The 21,147-nt window shown below is 34.8% G+C and overlaps 2 protein-coding genes across 7 annotated transcripts; both read right to left on the reverse strand.

Moving 5' to 3' along the window:
* Window positions 1-1,300: 1,300 nt before the first annotated feature.
* LOC110638880 (SUPPRESSOR OF ABI3-5) lies at window positions 1,301-16,951 on the reverse strand. 6 transcript variants are annotated; one of them, XM_021789623.2, is made up of 16 exons: window positions 16,789-16,951; window positions 16,006-16,138; window positions 15,751-15,791; window positions 14,729-15,482; window positions 14,573-14,644; window positions 14,388-14,480; window positions 14,214-14,293; window positions 13,740-13,890; window positions 12,485-12,572; window positions 12,314-12,405; window positions 12,165-12,233; window positions 5,418-5,597; window positions 4,528-4,717; window positions 2,625-3,575; window positions 2,205-2,395; window positions 1,301-1,827 (listed from the first exon to the last, which is right to left on the reverse strand). In XM_021789623.2, the coding sequence occupies exons 2-16, from the start codon at window positions 16,051-16,053 to the stop codon at window positions 1,642-1,644; spliced, it is 3,186 nt and encodes a 1,061-aa protein (XP_021645315.2). In that variant the 5' UTR covers window positions 16,054-16,138; window positions 16,789-16,951; the 3' UTR covers window positions 1,301-1,641. The 6 variants fall into 6 exon arrangements, with proteins under 6 accessions (XP_021645315.2, XP_021645290.2, XP_021645295.2 ...); XM_021789598.2 differs by having other exon boundaries at window positions 13,740-13,893; XM_021789603.2 differs by having other exon boundaries at window positions 13,740-13,893; window positions 16,006-16,231; window positions 16,789-16,948.
* A 1,265-nt stretch (window positions 16,952-18,216) lies between these two features.
* Window positions 18,217-19,940, reverse strand: LOC110638853 (7-deoxyloganetin glucosyltransferase). Its single transcript, XM_021789573.2, has 2 exons — window positions 19,344-19,940; window positions 18,217-19,241 (listed from the first exon to the last, which is right to left on the reverse strand). The coding sequence occupies exons 1-2, from the start codon at window positions 19,864-19,866 to the stop codon at window positions 18,298-18,300; spliced, it is 1,467 nt and encodes a 488-aa protein (XP_021645265.2). The 5' UTR covers window positions 19,867-19,940; the 3' UTR covers window positions 18,217-18,297.
* Window positions 19,941-21,147: the final 1,207 nt, after the last annotated feature.

Consider the following 21,147-nt stretch of genomic DNA (forward strand, 5'->3'; position numbering starts at 1 on the left):
ATAATATATATAATTGAATTTGAAATTTTCATTAAAATTTTCATTAAAATTGATGCTATAAGGTGGGAAAAAAAAATTGTATTCCATTATTTTATACTAATTATCATCATGTAAGAATGGGTATATATAAATTTTTAATAATTCATCTTTCATTCCTTTTTAGAGAGAAGCTCTCACTTCTCTTTATAAACTTTTCATTTTTTTTTATTATTTTTTGTCTCTTTTATATCTCCTTTTTTAGATACCCAAACTTACTGATGGCTACCTCTAAATTAGATTTTTTTTTTTTTTATCATTTTCTATTTCTTTTAATAAACTCTCATATCTATATCCATTTAGAATAGATCTGAATTAATCTTCTTATATTTATGATCATTTAAAATAGATCTCAATTAATTTTCTTAAATCTATGTCTATTATAATAGATCTGAAATTCTAATATCAGGGTCTTGTTATCCCATTATTAAAATTTTGTCTTTTTGACAATTTAAAATATAAAATGAATTGCCGACTTTTTTTTTTTTTTTCTTGGAGACTTTAAATTTTTAATGAAATCAGTAGTAGCCTATTCTCTATTAAAATTTAATGGTTTAAACTGGGCTACAAATAGCAAGTTACCAAAGTGAACCAGTTACTACTCAAAGAACTTATAAGTGTTTTCTGATTTTTTAAACAAAATTAATATTGTTTATTAAAAAAAAAAAAAGAAAAATCCTTGATCTCTCCGTCTTCTCCCCTCCTCTTGACTCCAAGCTAAACTCACTCTTTCAGCTCACTAGAATGGACTGACATCCAATACAAAAGCTGTCTTAATGGCTTGAAAGATTCGATCTAATTGAGTAAAAAATTGTAGAATCTAGAATATGCTAATAGCTTCTCTACCAAAGTGTCGATGGAGGAAGAGTAGTTAGCAGTTACAGAACGGATTGAATTGGCTGCCATTCAAGTGCCTATTTAGCATTGGATTTAAAAAAATTAAATTACTTTTTTAAATAAAAATATTTTAGACAAAGTTAAAAAGAATAATTTAAAAAAAACTATTTTATTATTTTAATATTTTTATAATTAAAATTTATAAAATTTAATTTAAAATTATTTTTTAATACTTTCTTACTAATATATTTAAAAAAGTGATTTACTCAATAACAATGCTAATCAACCCTTACTAAAAACAAAATCCCAAGTCTAGAACTAAGTGGAAAACATATCATTCGTTATGAAACATTCAAGTTATGATTTGTTCTTCATGAAAATGCTCGGGAAACGCGTTTCCAGGGGAGATAAACTGCTGACTTGTAGGTGAATAATACAAGCATAAAGCATTTTTTTTCCCTTTTTTTTATCCATAATCCGTACAACGAAATGCAAAAATACAAAGTCCAGTACATGGATTGTCTTGAGAAAACGACTCAATAATTTAACCAAAATTCCCAAACTTCTGCAAATATGAATTTTTACAAATCTACAGAACCTGGTTCTTACAGAAAGAAATTTAATTCCAAAATATAAATCGGCATCGAATCACCTAAAATGCATTTCTTTATGCACAATACCATAACTTCTACCCTCAGCTTCTAAGCTGAATCATTTGGCAATTGGCAACACATAAGCTGTACACTGATCATCTCATTCATCACCTACTTAAGTATCAGACATCTCCCGGAACCGAGCAAGTGCCTTCTTATGAATGAGAGTTTTATAACTATCCCCAGCCTGCACCTCAAGACTAGGATCCAATTTCTTCTGCCGACTCCCAAGTCCTGCTCGATTCTCCATGGCTTTTGCTTGTACTGGTTCTATCATTCCACTTCCATCCTTCCCCAATCCCTGTCAATCACATCATATATAAAAGGAAGAGGGAATCCCCAGAATGGAAATGTAAGAATCAAGTTGCATAATTGTTTCAAAAGAGGACCAAAAGGCCACCATTCAACATTGCAATATACGCTTGTGACGTATGAGAAGATATTACACCTGTAGACCAGAGAAAATAACATGCAAAAGGCACAATTGTAATAATGAAAAAAGCTCATCTAAGGATACTTTCATAGGTATGGGAAGTTTTGGTTTTAACAGGATATGTCTATTCAACCATAAGAAAAAGGCTTCACAAGACGCATTCTATTTCATGAGCATACCAAGCACACCAACAGAAGTCAACCCATAAATCAGCAGATAAAAGAGTGCATAAGAAGGGAAGGTACCAAGCCTTCATGCCAGCCCATACTGCGGAGCATTCTATTGCCCACATTGCTCTCATCAATAGCCCTGTCTGCTGTAATCACCTCATAACTCTGAGCATTGACGTTTACATCTCCAGTCCCAAGTCCTCCACCAACACCAGGTGGGAAAGGCATTGAATCTGAAGAACCCTTTTTGAATGGCAAATCCCGATCTTCAAAGTTCAAGAACGATAAACACAAAGGATGCCTCACAAGTTAATGGTGATAATGAGAGATACAAGCAATGGACCCATCGACTTGGACAACTGAAAATATTATTATAAAACTAAGATTTGAGAGACATCCCAGGCCATGATCACTAACAAGGAAGATACATGTCTTTTGTTCTTTGTAATATGCAATAAAGGTGTCTATCTGAAACAAATTATCAAACATACTTACCTGAATCCCCAAACCCAATATCAGGCCGATCATCTCCCATAGAAGATGATGAACCATACAAACTCCTCCTTTCAGCTGCACGATCCCTGTAGGTAGACTGAGAATTCTCCTTGCGAGCAGAAGCCGAAGAAAGCGGCATCTCAGAAAACCTCCTCTTGCCACTCCCAGTGGATGCAGGTGTTGCGTAAGAACCCAATGCTGATGCATCTGTCCTGAAGGGAGTCATGATTGCAGATGTATCTGCATTTGTTGATGAACCAGCGGTAGCAGTGAAGGTAGAAACTCCACTGGATGATCCTGAATATGAAGCATCAGATTTCACAACACCTCGCCCAGAGCCCCTTATGACCCCCATCAGAGTTCCCCCTGAGCTATTACTTACAGGTCTTGGCTTGACTGGAGAGTCCAAACCAGCCTGGGCAACTGTGGTGCTTATGATAATTCCTGAAGGGGACACAGCACTCTCCTTCGTGGTCATCGCATCAGATTTGAACTTGCTCTTTGTGGCTTGTCCAACCGAAAAAGACCTGTCATCCGCTAAACCAGATGGCTGATTGTCATCAACAGTAACACGAGTTGCTTGCCCTTCATAACTCCTCTGCTTCCACATTGTCAATACATTGTTCATTTTCTTCTTGCTAGCCAAAATACTGCTTTTTGAAGCAAGCTTTATCTCTTTGGACTTCTCCTTCTCTTTCTTCTCTGCAGCTAATGCTGCTGTAGCAGCAGCCTGGACTGCATCAGGTAATGAAGCAACCTTCTCAGCAGATGTAATAGTGGCAGCTGGTGCTGAGATTATTACTTTTCTATTATTGGAAGTATCTGATGGCTTGGAATGCTCAGACAGTTTATCAGAAGTCTGATTGTCATTCTGATCCGTGCAAGGGATATATTGCTGAGTTTGGTGGTCAAAGGAATACCAGATCCCACTGTTACCATCATAATAAAGGCCTGCATATAACAATAATATGCAACATAATAAGAGGACGACACCCAAGAACTTAAGAATAAATCTTGTATATAAGCTTGAACTCCAAGGATGAAAACAACATGCTTCTACATTAGTTCAATTATTAAAGGACACTAACAATTATAATTTCAGTTATATAAAAATATACAACCAACAGCAAGACCACATGTAACTGTCGACTTTCACATTCCAAAATCTCTCTAATACAACATCCCCAAACCCTAGACATGTTTGCAGCTTCCATACAAGTTATTCTAATAACATCCACATGGTGAATATATCCACATAAGAATGTGCTTGCACAGTGCAAGACAAAATAAAAGTAAAACATGCAGCACACATGGACAACATTGCCAACGCTACATATTTTGGACACTTGAACACAATCTACCACAAGAACATGCACACTCTTCATTCACGGTCTAAGTAATTTTTAAAATATTCAATTTCTACTATAAAGAAGAATTAAAAAGGCTACAAAAAAGTAGGCCACGGATATGATTTTCCAGTTCAAACAACACACAAATTATCCTCCCTTCAGTCATATATGTATAACCATTTCATATAAATACTTAAATTCATAATAACAAAAATGAAACAATTTTCTACACCTTTTCCTCATTTAAGAGGGAATGTGAGAGGAACAGGATGTTACCAGCTGGAGTTAGCACCCAGGAAAAAAAATGCTGGAAAATGCAGTTTACAAGGAGCCGAATATGATAAGTAGAATCAATTGTTTCAAGTAGGCATTCCTAGACTGCTATTTTAGGACTGATGATTTCCATTATAGCAAAAAGCCAATAGGAAGTTTGTTATTCAGAAAATGTGCCACAATCTGAGTTGCAACTGTATGTATTCATTCTTTGGTCCAAAATGCTTGCCAAATGATTCACTCTCATTTCCAAATAATGTAACATAAAATAGAGAAGGGACCTGTATTTCCATCATAGTAGAACCGAGAAGCAGCATCATAGTAATAACCAGATGCTTCATCCCATACAAAGCCAGACTGTGTAGTGGAACCATCCTTTTGAACAGCAGCCTCCCCACCATCTTGTTCCTGCCCACTTGTAGATTTATCATCTGGGTTATACTCCTTTGGTGCCCATCCAACAGCATCATACTAAGAAAACAGAAAAAACAAAAGAAAGAAAACAGGAAAAACAAAAGAATTTAATCAATTTTAAAACTGACATATCAAAAAGATTGAAACAGCAAGCAGAAAGGGTACTGGTAACATAGTAACACCACCACCACCAACTTAATCATAATTATTAGCACACTAGAAAAAGTAAAAGATGGCCAAGTTGAACCAAAGAGAATCTGCAAAAATTCATAAGTATCATCAAGTTGATTGGAAGTTAAGAACCATTTCCCAGATGATTTCTTTCCGTTCAGTTAGCCACATGAATCCAAATAATTTTGAGATATAGAGGAAGTTGCTAAGAGTGATCCAAGCACAAATGGCAGTTGGACATGTCACATCCAAGGTAGATATTTGAGAAAATTATGTATCAACTAGGATAACAAAGAAAGAACTGGTAATATAGCTTGCCCTGAAACATAATTAGATTCAACTCTTGTGAAGAAGGGTTAATTTTTTTATTAAGTTGGTGCATTTGTGGATATGCAAGCTATGGTGGACCTTTTTTTTTCTTTTTTGTTTTTTTCCCTGTAAATGATTATCTATAATGTGCAGGCCAGCAGCCCATTTGGTGCCCTTTGATATATTTTTACCTCTTCTTTTATCCTAGTAAAAATGCTGTACAAATCACTGTCTTATGAAAAGAAACTTCAAAAATTGAGGGAAACTATGTGAATACCTGTTGGGCAAATGCTGCCGCCTCAATTGCAGCAGCTGCAAGGCTGCTTGACTGTGAATGTCCCGATGCCCCAGATCCTGGACCAATAATGCTCTTTGCATATGCTACCCTTAATATCTGTCCATTCTTCTCAAGAGCTGTTCCATTAGTTGCTTCAAGAGCCTTAGTGGCATCTTCAACCTATGATGCATCAAACATTACAGGTATCTATTTAGATAGAGGGATGTAATCCTTTATTGTATGAAAGAAAGCAACTATTCTTTATTGTAAGAGAAAAATAATCGCACATTGAGACCTATTTAGAGAGAGAGAGAGAGAGGGAGAGAGAGAGAGAGAGAGAAGGGGAAGGAGGCACTTATAAAAGGCTCACAAACTTTCAAAAGATCTTGAGTGGACATATAATTCATAGAATATTTGTCCACACTTAAAACATCATAAGAGATCTAAGCTAAGAACACCAGCTACATTCAGAATATCAGACAACCCCCACATGATACAGGCCATAGCATCAATTTAGTGTCAGCTCAGGGTACACACATGAAGTTGATCTTAGTTTCTGCTTTTCCTCATAAAATTGCAACAAGCAACATTCTATAACAAAAAGTTCTGATTGATAGGAAGGTAATATTTCATCGTCCTATAAATTTAATGATCTAGTACAACCCTACATATATTCTACTTTAGGCTTTTAAAAGGCAATTATGCTAGGATTTGTCATAGATGAAATTTACAATTGCTGGGAATAGAAGTGGAAATAAAAACTCCGCCTAAGTAGTTTGCGCTTAGCCAGTCCCAAGCCCGACTAATGGAAGAGGCTTGCAGTAGGTGATAACTAGCGTAAAAATTTTGTCACATCTTATGATATGGATTCAAATTATATAAACGTTGGAGCGCCCTCTACTTACGAAGCGCTACATCGGAGCCCGGGTGTAGTGAAAAACATGCAAGGGAGTAGGGTGTTCACCGAAAGCGACGCGCCATGCCAGCGCCCGGGTGTGGTGTTAAATGAGTAAGGGTTCCCACATCATGGGCCGGTGTGGGTAAAGAAGTTAGTCCATAGGACAGATAGTAGAACAGATAGTGGAATAGAATACAAGATAGGCATAGAGAACAATAGAAGATATCATAGAAGAAGATCAATTAGGAAAGAACAGAAAAAGAGGAGAATCAGGGTTGGTACTTAGACTATTGAATCATTTACAGGAAAATTAATGGAGCTTGCGAATGCCTTGAAAAGGAGAAGAGTGAATATTACTTGCATTCAGGAAACTAAATGGACAGGAGAGAAAAGTTATATGAAAAACTTGGAACTAAAAAAGGGGAGAAAGATATTTATAGATTAGTAAGGAGGAGAGAAAAGAAATGTCAAGATCTCAATCAAGTTAGGTGCATTAAGGATAAAGAAGGAAAAGTGTTGGTGAAAGATGAGGACATTAAAGAAAGATGGAGAAATTATTTTAATGATCTCTTTAATAATAGTCAAAATGATAATAACGTGAATATAGACTATAGAACAATAGAAAAGAATGTGAATTATACTAGAAAGATTAGATCTTTAGAAGTAAAGGAAGCACTTAAGAGAATGAAAGTGAGTAAAGCCTGTGGACCCGATGGAATACTAATTGAAGTGTGAAAGTGTTTGGGAGATATGGGAGTAGCATGGTTAACTAAATTATTTAATAAGATTCTAAACTCAAAGAAAATGCCTGAAGAATGGAGGAGTATTTTAGTACCTATTTTTAAAAATAAAGGAGACATACAGAGTTGCTCAAACTATAGGGGAATTAAACTCATGAGTCATACTATGAAGTTGAGAGAGAGAGTTGTGGAGCATCGACTACGTCATGATATTTCAATCTCTCTCAATCAATTTAGCTTCATGCCCGAACGTTCAACTATGGAAGCGATCTTTCTCATTAGAAGCTTGATGGAGAAATATAGAGATGTGAAGAAAGATCTACACATGGTTTTTATTGATTTGGAGAAGGCTTATTATAGTATTCCAAGAGATGTCTTATGGAGTGTGTTAGAACAAAAGATGGTATCTATTAGGTACATACAAGTATTGAAAGATATGTATGAATGAGCAACTACTATTGTGCGCACAGTGGAAGGGAACACAAGAGATTTTCCGATCTCAATTGGATTACACCAAGGATCAGCTATAAGCCTTTACCTTTTTACATTAGTTTTAGATGAACTGACGAAACATATACAAGAGAGTATTCCTTGGTGCATGATGTTTGTCGATGATATTGTTCTGATAGATGAGACGCGAGAATGAGTCATTAGAAAGCTAGAGCTTTGGAGAAGTACTCTAGAGTCAAAGGGCTTTAAGTTAAGTAGAACTAAGACAAAATACATGCATTGCAAGTTCAGTGAAGGCCAAACTGGTAATAGGGAAGGAGTTAGTTTGGATGGAGTGGTACTGTCCCAAAATCATTTTAAATATCTCGGCTCAGTTCTTCAAGTAAATGGGAGATGTGAGGAGGATGTTACTCATAGGATTAAAGCCGGATGGTTGAAGTGGAGACGTGCTACGGGAGTTTTATGTGATCGCAAAATTCCCAATAAGTTGAAAAGAAAATTTTACCGTACAGCCATACGACCGGCTATGTTATATGGTAGTGAGTGTTGAGCACTGAATGAGTCGTATGCGTCTAAGATAAGAGTTGCAGAGATGAGAATGTTAAGGTGGATGAGTGGCCATACTAGACTAGATAAAGTCCGTAATGAGAGTATTAGATAAAAGGTAGGAGTGGTGCCAATTGAGAATAAATTGAGAGAAGGGAGATTGAGGTGGTTTGGTCATGTAAAGCGTAGACATACAGAGGCTCCAATTAGACAAGTAGAGTACATTAGGTTAGAGAATAGAAAGAAAAAAAGGGATAAACCAAAATTGACTTGAAGGAGAGTAGTACAACATAACCTGAAAGCATTACACATTTCTGAGGATTTAACCTAAAATCGTTTAGAGTGAAGAAAGCAAATCCATATAGCCGACCCCAAATTTTTGGGATAAAGGCTTAGTTGAGTTGAGTGCTTATGCCCCACAAATAGGACTAGATAGTGAGAGTAAACAAAGGTTTTGGGAAGATATGGATGATCTAATGCAAAACATACCGAATTAAGAGAATGTTTTCATCGGTGGAGATTTGAATGGACATGTAGGAAGTGATAGGCAAGGTTATGAGAATGTTAATGGAAGTTTTGGTTTTGGCAGCCGAAATAAAGAGGGAAAAAGCATTCTGAATTTTGCTATGGCAAACGACCTAATACTAGCAAATACTTACTTTATAAAAAGAGAGTCACATTTAGTGACTTTCAAAAGTGGGCAACATAGAAGTCAAGTTGACTTCCTCTTAACCAAGAAGACAAATAGAGCTCTATGCAAGAATTGCAAGGTCATTCCGGAAGAGGCATTAACAAGTCAACATTGGTTAGTGGTCTTGGATGTCAAGTGTAGAAACAATTCAAGTAAAGTTAGAAGAAATAGTGTAGCTCGAACAAAGTGGTGGGAGTTTGAAGGAGTAAAGCAAGTGAAGTTCAAAAATGAACTTATCGAGTCAGAAGCATGGAAGCTAGATATGGAGACCAATGGTATGTAGATACAGATTGCATCAAAGATTAGAGAAGTAGCTAAAAAAGTAATTGAAGAGTCTAGAGGACATGGACCAACCTCAAAAGAGAGATGGTGGTGGAATGAGAAAGTACAAAAGGCAGTGAAGAGAAAGAGAGAATAGTATAAGAAATTACCTAAGTGTGATAATAATGAGGCATATGAACAATACAATATAGCAAAGAAAGGCAAAAAAGGCAGTTAGTCAAGCAAGAGTGCAACCCTTTGAAAAGTTATATGAGAAACTTAAAACTAAAGAATGGAAGAAAGATATTTATAGATTAGCAAGGAGGAGAGAAAAGAAATATCAAGATCTCAATCAAGTTAGATGCATCAAGGATAAAGAAGAAAAAGTGTTGGTGAAAGATGAGGACATTAAAGAAAGATGGAGAAATTATTTTGATGATCTCTTTAATAATAGTCAAAATGGTAATAACGTAAATATAGATTACAGAGAAATAGAAAAGAATGTGAATTATACTAGAAGGATTAGATTTTTAGAAGTAAAGGAAGCACTTAAGAGAATGAAAGTAGGTAAAGCCTGTGGACCCAATGGAATACCAATTGAAGTGTGGAAGTGTTCAGGAGATATAGAAGTGGCATGGTTAACTAAATTGTTTAATAAAATTCTAAACTCAAAGAAAATGCTTGATGAATGGAGGATGATTATTTTAGTACCTATTTTTAAAAATAAGGGAGACATACGGAATTGCTCAAACTATAAGAAAATTAAACTCATGAGCCATACTATGAAGTTGTTGGAGAGAGTTGTGAAACATCGACTTCATCGTGATACTTCTATCTCTCCCAATCAATTTGGCTTCATACTCGGTCGTTCAACTATGGAAGCAATCTTTCTCATTAGAAGGTTGATGGAGAAATATAGAGATGGGAAGAAGGATCTACATCTGGTTTTTATCGATTTGGAAAAGGCTTATGATAGTGTTTCAAGATATGTCTTATAGAGAGTGTTAGAGCAAAAGAGGGTATCTATTAGGTACATACAAGTGTCGAAAGATATTTATGAAGGAACAACTACTATTGTGAGTACAGTGGGAGGGGACACAAGAGATTTTCCTATCTCAGTTAGATTACACCAAGATTCAACTGTAAGCCCTTACCTTTTCACATTAGTTTTAGATGAATTGACGAAACATATACAAGAGAGTATCCCTTGGTGCATGATATTTGCGGATGATATAGTTCTGATAGATAAGACGCGAGAAAGAGTAAATAGAAAGTTAGACCTTTGGAAAAGTACTAGAGTCAAAGGGATTTAAGTTAAGTAGAACGAAGATAGAATACATGCATTGCAAATTCAGTGAAGGCTAAACCAGTGATAGAGAAGGAGTTAGTTTGGATGGAGTGGTACTGTCCCAAAATAATCACTTTAAATATCTTGGTTCAGTCCTTCAAGTAGATGGGGGATGTGAGGAGGATGTTAGTCACAAGATTAAAGCAGGATGTTTGAAGTAGAGACGTGCCACGAGAGTTTTATGTGATTGCAAGATTCTCAATAAGTTGAAAGAAAAATTTTACCGTAATACGACTGGCCATGTTATATGGTAGTGAGTGTTGGGCACTGAAGAAGTCGTATGTGTCTAAGCTAAGAGTTGCGAAAATGAGAATATTAAGGTGGATGAGTGGCCATACTAGACTAGACAAAATCTGTAATGAGAGTATTAGAGAAAATGTAGGAGTGGTGCCAATTGAGGATAAGTTGAGAGAACAGAGATTGAGGTAGTTTGGTCATGTGAAGCGTAGACATACGGAAATTAGACAAGTATAATACATTAGATTAGAGGATAGAAAGAAAGGAAGGAGTAGGCCTAAACTGACTTGAAAGAGAGTAGTACAACATGACCTAGAAGCATTACATATTTCTGATGATTTAACCCAAAATCGTTTAGAGCGGAGAAAGAGAATCCATATAGCCGACCACAAATTTTTGGGATAAAGGCTTAGTTGAGTTGAGTTGAGTTGAGTTAGAAGTGGAAATAAAACTTGGTACATAATAGTGGTTTTCAAAGGCTTCACAATCTGAAAGGAAAGGAAGTAAGTTTACTAGCAAAAAAATTATAAAGTATTTAAGAGAGAACAAAATGCAAAGAAGTACAGGGAAGGAAAGAAAACCTAGATTAGCATGCCTCAAACAAAGCCTTCAAGCAGCTGCGTTCTCTCAAGCATTTCCATTACCAAAAGTCTAAGAATATAACAACTTATGTATAAACACCAGATAACTTTCCAGTCTTCCTAGCATTTAGAAACTCAGTTATGGAAAATTGATTTAGATTCAACGGAGACAAGTATAAAACTTTTAAGACCTGTAGAAAGTTCTAGACTTCCCTCAAATTACCAAATATCATTCAATGTAAGATTTGCCTAGATATCACCACAGCCTCAGCTGATAAAAACACTTACAACTGATAAAACAAAATAAAAATTTAAAACTATTTCAACCATCAATTACTTATGAACCAGCCTATCAAAGCCAAAAGTTTTCCCTCATTGCATATTTGTGCGCAGATCCGATACAAGACAACCCCCCCTAAGCTGTAAAATTTATAGGTCATGTAAAGTTAGCTTACAAACACTTTTTATTCCCATGATTACATCATATACTAGAAACAATACAAGTTAGCTAAGAAAATAGCTAAATGAGATGTTTTAAACCAATCCAGTCATGCCACAATATCAATTCCCAAGCAACGCCAGATGCAGCAAATGGTATATCCAAGTTACTAGCAATTTTCTCATGAGTACCTGCTTTAATTGTTCTTTAGAACTTCAAATACAAATAAATTACACTACAAAATATCCTATAAGTTTTTGAACCACATGCTGTCTGTCGTATTTTTCTACAATGTCAACATCCTAGTATTGAGCCTTAGTTATTTTATATAACAATAATGATTAAATTCTCATATCATATGTAATTTTAAAATCAGAGCAAAACCTACAATTTATGTTCATCAACTCTGCAGTGTTGATATTGCAAAATTTTCCTCAAAAAGTTGCAAACCTTTTTGGACTCCTTATCATTTGAATTGAAAGACAACCAACAATTGCTCATAACACAAAAAATAAACTATTTGATTAATAAATTCACCAATAATAAGTGGACGTACTGAATGGAAATGCACAAATGCAAATCCCCTTGAAACATGAGTAAATTTGTCTCGAACAAGACGAAGATCCTGCAAAATAAGAACAATGAAATTTCAGCACCTTCAGTGAGAAGGATTTTCTTTTTTCAAAACAATTTAGCGCTTTGAACCTTAATTGGAGCATGTTTAGAAAACTCATAACGAAGCATCTCCTCATCAGCATTTTCATCCAATCCACGAACAACCAATACATGAGTAGGACCTGATTAAGTATCATTTAGCAAATTGCATAATAGATAATACCTGAAACATGGAAAGTAAAAGCAAAAGCTTGAACCAACCTGCCTCAAATCCTTTCCTTCCTAAAGAAGTTGGATTTGACAGAGCTACATCTGCCGGTGGTGCATCTTCAGTTCTTGGCTCATTACACTGCAACAGACACAAAAAGAGACTATTCCATTATTTGGGATCATGAAACTTGATAATTGTGCATCATAGTAGCATACATAGATTATAATAATTAAAATCAAGCGCCTGCCGTTTAAAAAATATGCACTTTAATTCCTGTGGTTTGCAAATACAGACAGAACATGCTAATCCTTGAGGTATAATACTATACCATTTTTACAGCACTTTAGTCTTTGACTTCTAAAATTTTATTAGACTGTAGTACTAGACCTTTTATTTTTTTAAGAAAAGAAAAGTACAAAGCTCATCAGTTCCTGCAGCTCTCTTTCGACCTTTTTTTCTACCTACCATAGGTTATATGGTAAAGGAGCAATTTTAACCTACTCAGCAGATTAAAAAAAAAAAAAAATCCAACAGGATATATGGATCAGTGAGTCCTAGAATTTTTAAACTTCATTGCAGCTTGCTTCCTGAATTGCAACATCATTAACCTCTTTAATCTCTAATTATTACTTTTGCACCAATGGTAGCAAAGTCATAAAGTGCATATATTTTTTAAAAGCATGGACCTAAGTGTTAATTACACTAAACCTTAGCGGGGTTCTAGTACTTATATCAAAAGTTTTCTTAGTCCATTAAATAGTAAAATTATTAAGCAACATCTTTGGATAGAAGAACCACAAAGTAACCAACACACAAAGTAATAACATGACAAAGCCACCGACATGATTTTTAACAAGCATATAAAACCTCCAATCTAACACAGGACATATTTGAATTGTGGCTTGTATATAACACTTTTGTACATATTCTAAGATGAGCATAACACTGATCTCAATATATATTAACTATATACAAGATATCTGATAACCCAATGGACCTACCACCATAGATTCAATATTCTGCCACAGCTAATCTTTATTTCCCTGATTACTGAGATTGTGGGATAGGATATGTCCCAAGCTCCAACTCACCTCCTTACAATCTCAGCCAAAACTCAGATCTAGTGGCTCACCAAAAACCAGATGATGAAGTCATCTACGTCTATAACAGGTGGTTGAAGGGTGGAGGGTTTAGGTGCTAAATTTCAAGCTATACCCCTCACAAAAGAAAATTAGAGAGAGAGAGAGAGAGAGAGAGAGAGAGAGAGAGTTAAGAATAAGAAAAAAAAAAGATTGTAAAATAAACCTGAAAACAGGATGTTCGCCGCGCAAAATTGACACAACCACAGATGGTGCACATCCAATCAGATGGTACCGTAATGCTTCTATGGTTGATATGGCCCGATTTCATAGCATTTTCTTGGCCAAATGGTCCCCCTGCCCCCCCAGTTGGCTTACTACTGAAAGACAATATGATCAGTGGCAATTATTATGCTGGAAGCCAGAAATACACCATAGGGTTTTCATTTTAAAAGAAACTCTGCATCTCTTGTTCATCACAATATTATAATCACGCAGAATTGAAGGGGAATATTTTCAACAGAAGCCAAAAAAAGGTGGCAGCTGAAGTGCTAATGCAAGGTTTCACCCTTATATGAGTTCCAACATACTTCCTGAATTTACAAGACACGGATATTAACAAGGAACTCAAAAGGGATTGTAATGTAATATTCGGTGACAATGGAAACATTCAACAATGTTAGTCAAGAAAAAGAAATACCTATACTCGAAGAACAGTTTCCTGCCATCCACAACAAGACCATCATCCCCAATCCTATCCATCATAGCACAAGCTGCATTCTGTTTGAGAAAGGAAAACATAAAATCCCTTGTATTCCATTCTTAAAAGCCAACAGATAAAATAGAACATTGCCAAGTTATGCATAATTGGTACCACAGATGGAAAATCAATAAAAGCAAATCCACGAGAAATGCCAGAATTCCGCTCTTTGATCACACGGACATGGCGAAGGGGACCCCATTCAGCCTGGCAGCCAACCAAGAAATAGAAATATTAAGAAATATATCTACTGAGATAAAACAATACACTCAAAACAAGAACATAAAGCATGACATTACAAGCATCTGATACAAGTCTTCCTCAGTTGTCTTCTGAGATAGACCTTTCACAACAACAGTTGCAGATGGTGCCTACATTAAAAAAAAAAAAAAAGCCTTGAAATAATCCACCTTGATAATCACAAACAATATTCAAGCTTACTCAAAGAAACATACCACTGTGTAGTTGCCTCGTTGACGCTTCTCCTCATGATCTCTCCACCTTTCAGTCCTCTCATGTTGACTTTCATTGTAGTTGTTTTCCCGTTGACTTCGCCCATGACTCCGACCTCGAGGGGACCTTGATCTAAGACGATCATCACGTCCACGAGAACGAGAACGTTCATGCCGTTTATGTGGACTCTTATCTCTTTCCCAACTCAAACCTCTCTTATTACGTTCTCGATCATGAGACTCATGCTTCCTCCAATTTCCCTCTCTCTTACTGCTTCCCTCATAGTCTGAATCATAACTATGTCGACCATATTCATAATCTCTATCATGGCTGTCCTCCCTATTTTTACTGGAAACATGAGGCCTGTAATCATAGTCATCATATGCATAATCATCTCGATCACGTCCCCCAAACCTAGCACCCCTGTCAAACCCATGATCATAATAGTTTTCCGTGTTGCGATAGCCATCACGGAACTTATCAAGTTCCTGGTATGAATCAATCTCACGATCACGAAAAGTATCCATCTCATGGTAAGAACCCACATATGTTTTCTCATGTCTCCTTGAATCTCTGTCAAGGGGATACTCTTCTTCATAACTTCGCCTTCTTGACTGAGGCCAAAGACCAACAGCAGGAGGTGGTGGATAGTTTTCCCTCTCTAGAATGTCCCGGTCAAAAGCATTTCTTTGGTAGACATTATCCCTTGTGTATCTTTCATCATGAAACCTCCTATCATCATATGAACCACCAACCCTGCCAAATTATGACAAAATTGGATGGAAGAGAAAAGATAAAATCCAAGATCATGCACTCAAATTGAAACATAAACAGATAAAAATAAAACCACCATGACTATAATGAAGGAAACATTCAGATGTCAAGCACAGCTCATGTTGCCAAATGTTTCACAATAATCATACAAATGGAACTCAAAATTAGATGTAAAAGAACTTTCAAACAAGTGCTTTTACGCATTAGCACTTAACCATTGTCACAATTTGAACCATCGGTCAGCACTCACCGATAGTTTGGCTCATGGACTCCACCATACCCCTCCAGAGCCTGTGGATTCAAGAGAATGAGCTATGTCAGCAACAAATATCAATCATGATAGAGGTTAGGCAAATCCATTCCATATCCTCAGTGGCCCCAGAGCTTTCTCTTATTTTTCTTTATGATGAGATACCCCAAAAAAAATGGACTATCACACGAGCCCTAAAAATTTCTTGTATTAACATCCCATATATGTGATTATTAAGGAGGAAACCACAATTACGCTGTTATTATCCCATTCTTGCTGAAGACCGTAGCGGCTGGGGTCCATTTCTTTGTAGGCAAATAACTGCCAGTGAAATCCCCCGTGCCCTGCAGGGCTGTCGGTGACTGCCCAGAATGTTCTAAATCCTTTCCTGTAATATATTCACAAACAGACTTAGTTATATCACAGTGAACCAGAAAGCGCAATAACTCCCATGCGTTTGACTTGGGCCTCTTCTTTTAAACTTGAATCCTCAAAAAAAAAAAAAAAATCCTCCACAAATTCAGATAACACCCAATTCTCCAATTCGCTAAACACAAAAAGACCTATTCTTTCAACACACAAATAGGCGCATCTTGATAACAGAAATCCATCAGCTAAATATGGCAGAAATATCAGCCAAGTGAAGCAATGTAAATATGCACAGTGCGGGTAAATGCCAAAAAATGAAAAACTTAATCGATTCCCAAAACAAGATATCAACTGCACAAAACTTAAACGCACATAATGTAACTATCATCGATTTTCTATCAACCGAAAATAACAATTTTATACACAAAATATTCAGGATTACATAAAATTTAACGGAAAAAGAAAAACTCATATGAAAATTCTATTCCCTCTAAAATAGATTGCCACCAGAAGTTCAATCGTGAAATTCATATCAACATCTCAACCTCTCTATTTCAGACTTTACATGTATAACCTTAAGCGATCATCAAGAAGATTAAAATCAGAGAGTAGAGAGTCGATTAGAAAACCCTAATTCGGGTATAGGGTGAACGAAGACCATAAGCATACCTAAAAGGTGGCGAGGGCTTGGATATGTCCGGTCGTTTAGGTTTTCTTCTTCTTCTTCTTCTTTCAGTCTCGGTTCTCGTCTTCCCTGCAAGTCTTTGTTTATGTTTTTCTATTTATTCAGTTTATCGCGCGTTCATAACTCATAAACTATATGTTTCCCTCCTTCAACAATTTTCTCTTTCATATAAAATTAAAAATAATAATTTTTTTTGGAGGTAATAATAATTTAAATTAACATATTATTTTCTTACTTAAAAAATTAAATTCTATGACAATAATCTAAATATACAGAATTACAAGTATTTTTTTGCAAATTTTTCCTTAGTATTATTTGCACTAATATATATAAATATTAAATCAATAAAAAATTATATTTATATTCTTTTACATGAGACTAACCGTTATTTAAATTAAAATAATAATTAATAATTAGTCAGATATATATATACCCAGATATAAACAAGAATCGCTATGATTGATGGGTTTTCTTATTTTGATTATACTGCCAAAAAGATAATAATGTTGGTGTCTCCCACAATGGAGTCAAGCTGGACTAATCCAAACATTTCCCTTTCGCTTACCACTTTGGTAGCCTCAAGCTAATTACGTAATTAACTTGTGCATGCACTATAGATGGATTAGATTATATAATTTATGAGATTCAAAGTTTACGTTTTGAAATTTGGATAAATATAATATCAAGAGGGTTAAAGCATGTGAACTTTGTATTTTTAGTTAATGACAAGCAAGAAAGAAGAGATATGAGGTTTTTTTTTTTAAAATTATATTAATTTTCATTTTCCATTTATTTAACTTATAAGTAGAGTGAGCATTCATTCAATTTGAATTAAAATTGAAAGAAAATGAAAAAATTTAGTTGATTATAGAGCATAATCAAATTAATCGAAAAATAAAAAATATATTTTATATTATTAATTAATTAAATATTAATATAAATATATTTATAATTTTATTTATAAAAAAATATAATTTAATATTAATAAATGAATAATTATAAGTTAAAAATTATTATAAAATTATAAAATAATAGTTATAAATAATATATTATTAACAAAGTTATAATTAATAGATTAACAAATAAAAATTTAATTATTTCAATTAGTTAAGTTATAAATCAAAGATGATAATAAAAATTAATAATATTTTACAATTACTAATTAAAAATTAAACCAAATTTGGTGTTGTCAAAATAAACGAGTTTTATCAATTCTATTGAATTATTCGGTTGAGCACACCCCCCTACTTATAAGCATCTATAAAAAAAAAAAAAAAATTGATTTGTATACATTTTTAAAAAATTGACAAATTTTATTCTTAAAGAATTATCTATGAGAAATTTTCTTTCTGTAATTATGATTAAATATATATTATATTCATATAAAAAAATATTCCAAAATAAGAGCAGTGTCACGAATATAGTAATATTAAAGATAGAAAGAAAGAGGAATGGAAATGATTAAACTTTATTTCTTTTACATTTAGTAAAGGTTAATTTTTAGAAGACAGAAGCACACGGTTGATCATGCTGTCGAAATTCTGGAAAGATGAACCTTTGGGACTAGTAGCAGCCGCTTCTGCAATTTTCCTCCATTCCATGGCTTTCTTCTTCATTTCCTTCCCCTTCTCTCCTTCCATTAACACTCTCACAAGCATCTCTACTTCATCTCTCTTCACATCACTGCTCATCTCCATGCCTATGCCCCATTCTAAGCAGCAGTATCGGCAATTCAATTGTTGCTCCGCCGAGTGAGGCAAACAAATCATTGGCACCCCTCCGCAAATGCTTTCAAGTGTTGAGTTCCACCCACTGTGTGTTAAGAACCCTCCAATAGATGGGTGGCTTAGCACTTGTTCCTGGGGGCACCAGCTTGCTAAAAAACCTCTTTCTTTGGTCATTGTCATAAACTCCGGCGGAAGAACCGCGTTGGCGCCGGAAACAAGATTAGGCCTAACGACCCACAAAAAATTTTTGTTGCTATTAGCAAGTCCCCAAGCAATCTCTACCAATTTTTCTCTTTTCGTGACAATCGCGCTTCCAAAATTGATGTAAATAACCGAGTTGGGTTCTTTTGAGTCGAGCCAGTCGAGACATCCAGATTCTTCTTTCCATAAGTTTGATCCAATGGACTTTAGCCCACTATCTTTCACCTTATTGAGGAGAAGTTGAAGCGAGCCGATGGAGTATACATAAGGCAATTTTGGTAATGAAGAAAGTGCAGCTAAAACCTCATGCTCCAACGCATCAAACGTATTCAATACAATAGCAGATGCCTTTTGAGCTCTTTCAGTCTCTGAGATTAGAAAATTTAGCATGAAGTTTTCAGGATCTGTAGTTCTGATAAAACTTGGGATGTCCCTCAAGCGGATACCTTTCATGCCTGGAATCCAATCTATAACAGTATCCAGATGACCATTTGTTAAGTAACTCTCATCTGCAATTCGAAGCAAACAAATCCAGTGATTTCATGTGCTTCATAAATGTGATTAATGCTAAACTAAAAACTAAGTGGAATTAGGCCAGAAATTATAGGAACCTTTGAATGGTATGAGACCCTTCTCAATTAAGTGGCGAAAGTGAAGATAGGCCATAAAGCCACAAGCACTTGTAGTCCAAAAAAATACTTGAGGAATGCCAAGCTCTTGTGCTGCATCGAGTGTGAAGCTCATGACCCCATCTGAAACTATGCAAGTTACCGGAGGAACATTGGATGAAGAAGTGTGATTGAGCTCTGAAAGCAGGGTTCTAAGAGGAGCTAAGCAAGTTGTAGACATGGACTGGGATAGGAAGGGTGTGTCACGGCCGGAATTGGTGCGGGTGATGGTCGGAGGGAGGCCGTCAGGGATTGTACGGAAATGAAAGGAAGGCAGGCCATTGAGAGGGTCGGGTCCTATAGATTGAAGGAGGCGTTTGTGGGTGTGCTCGGTGTGAAGGAAGGTAATATGGAAGCCGTTGTGGTGGAGGAGTTTGGCTAGTTTTAGCATGGGATTTATGTGACCTTGAGACGGAAAAGGAATGCATAGTGCATGAGGCTTTTCAAGAATGGCTATGGACTCCATTGTTGTTGGCTCTCTCTCTCTTGACACAATTTGTCAACTTGTAAGAACAATGGAAGACCAGTTATGCCAGTTGTCCTGAATACAATAAATATTAATTCAGTACAATGAATAGGCTCGCACGGATTTGCGTTTTTCCTTTTTTGTCGGATGGGAAGGCTCGCACGTTTATTCACTAAAGAAATAAAGTTACAGACTTTCATTTTCTAATCACAAACAAAGCTGTTGAGGCGGATTACAAATACAGCCAGAGCCAAACTGCCATGTCTAGACTAGCCATTCAATTATCACATTTGTTTGCTAATATAGGAGTATAACAATATAGGGTTGTTGGATATTTTTCCTCTAATTGCTGAAATATATATTAGATAAAAAAAAATTAATATATCAATATAACACTGAGATCAAATTGTGCCACGTAATGCTGTATAATTTGAATATTTGTTTATATATTATTTAAAAAATATAATAGAATTATCCATTTTTTTATCTAATTTAAATTAAGGAATTTAATTTATAACAATCCTTAAAAAATTAACCCCTAATAATTTACATGTTATAATATTTATTATTTTTTTTAATAAAAATACAATTTTTTTTTAATGTAATTTATATTATGAAGTTTTTTACTAAATATCAAATATTCTTATAATCGATAGATGACTGGTATAAATATAATATGAAGTTTTTTACTAAATATCAAATATTCTTATAATTTATATATTTTTTTAATGTAATTCAAATTCAATATGTATATTATTAATAGCAGCCCAAAAGTTGTACCAATCAATTTTGTTTATAGAAATATCCTTTCTAAGTAACAGTTCATTAAATGATTATCATATATAATAAGTGTAAAATATTTATGACTTATGCATAATACTATATAAGAAATTATTTGCTCGATATAATATTTTAAATAAAATAATTTTTATTTATATAAAATTATGAAATTCCAAATTATTAATTGCACATGACGTTGATGCGCATCCAGAATGCAGAAAATAATGGGTCGGCGGGCAATCAAATGCTATTGGTAACATCGCATTCATTTTTATGGGAATGAATTTTATACAGTTAAATTAAATATTTAGATTGAAATTTATGAAAAATTAATTAAAAAAAATATATATAGTAAATATATAAATTTATACATAAATATTTAATTTGATAATTATTAAATTTATTTTTATGTGTATTTAATTTTTTTTATAGTCGTATTTTTTAAAAATATTTGCAAAAATTTAAGAAAAAGTAAATAAATAGATAAGTTATTGAAAAACA

Source organism: Hevea brasiliensis, chromosome 9 (assembly GCF_030052815.1).
Source record: "Hevea brasiliensis isolate MT/VB/25A 57/8 chromosome 9, ASM3005281v1, whole genome shotgun sequence".
In the NCBI taxonomy this organism is placed as follows: Eukaryota; Viridiplantae; Streptophyta; class Magnoliopsida; order Malpighiales; family Euphorbiaceae; genus Hevea; species Hevea brasiliensis.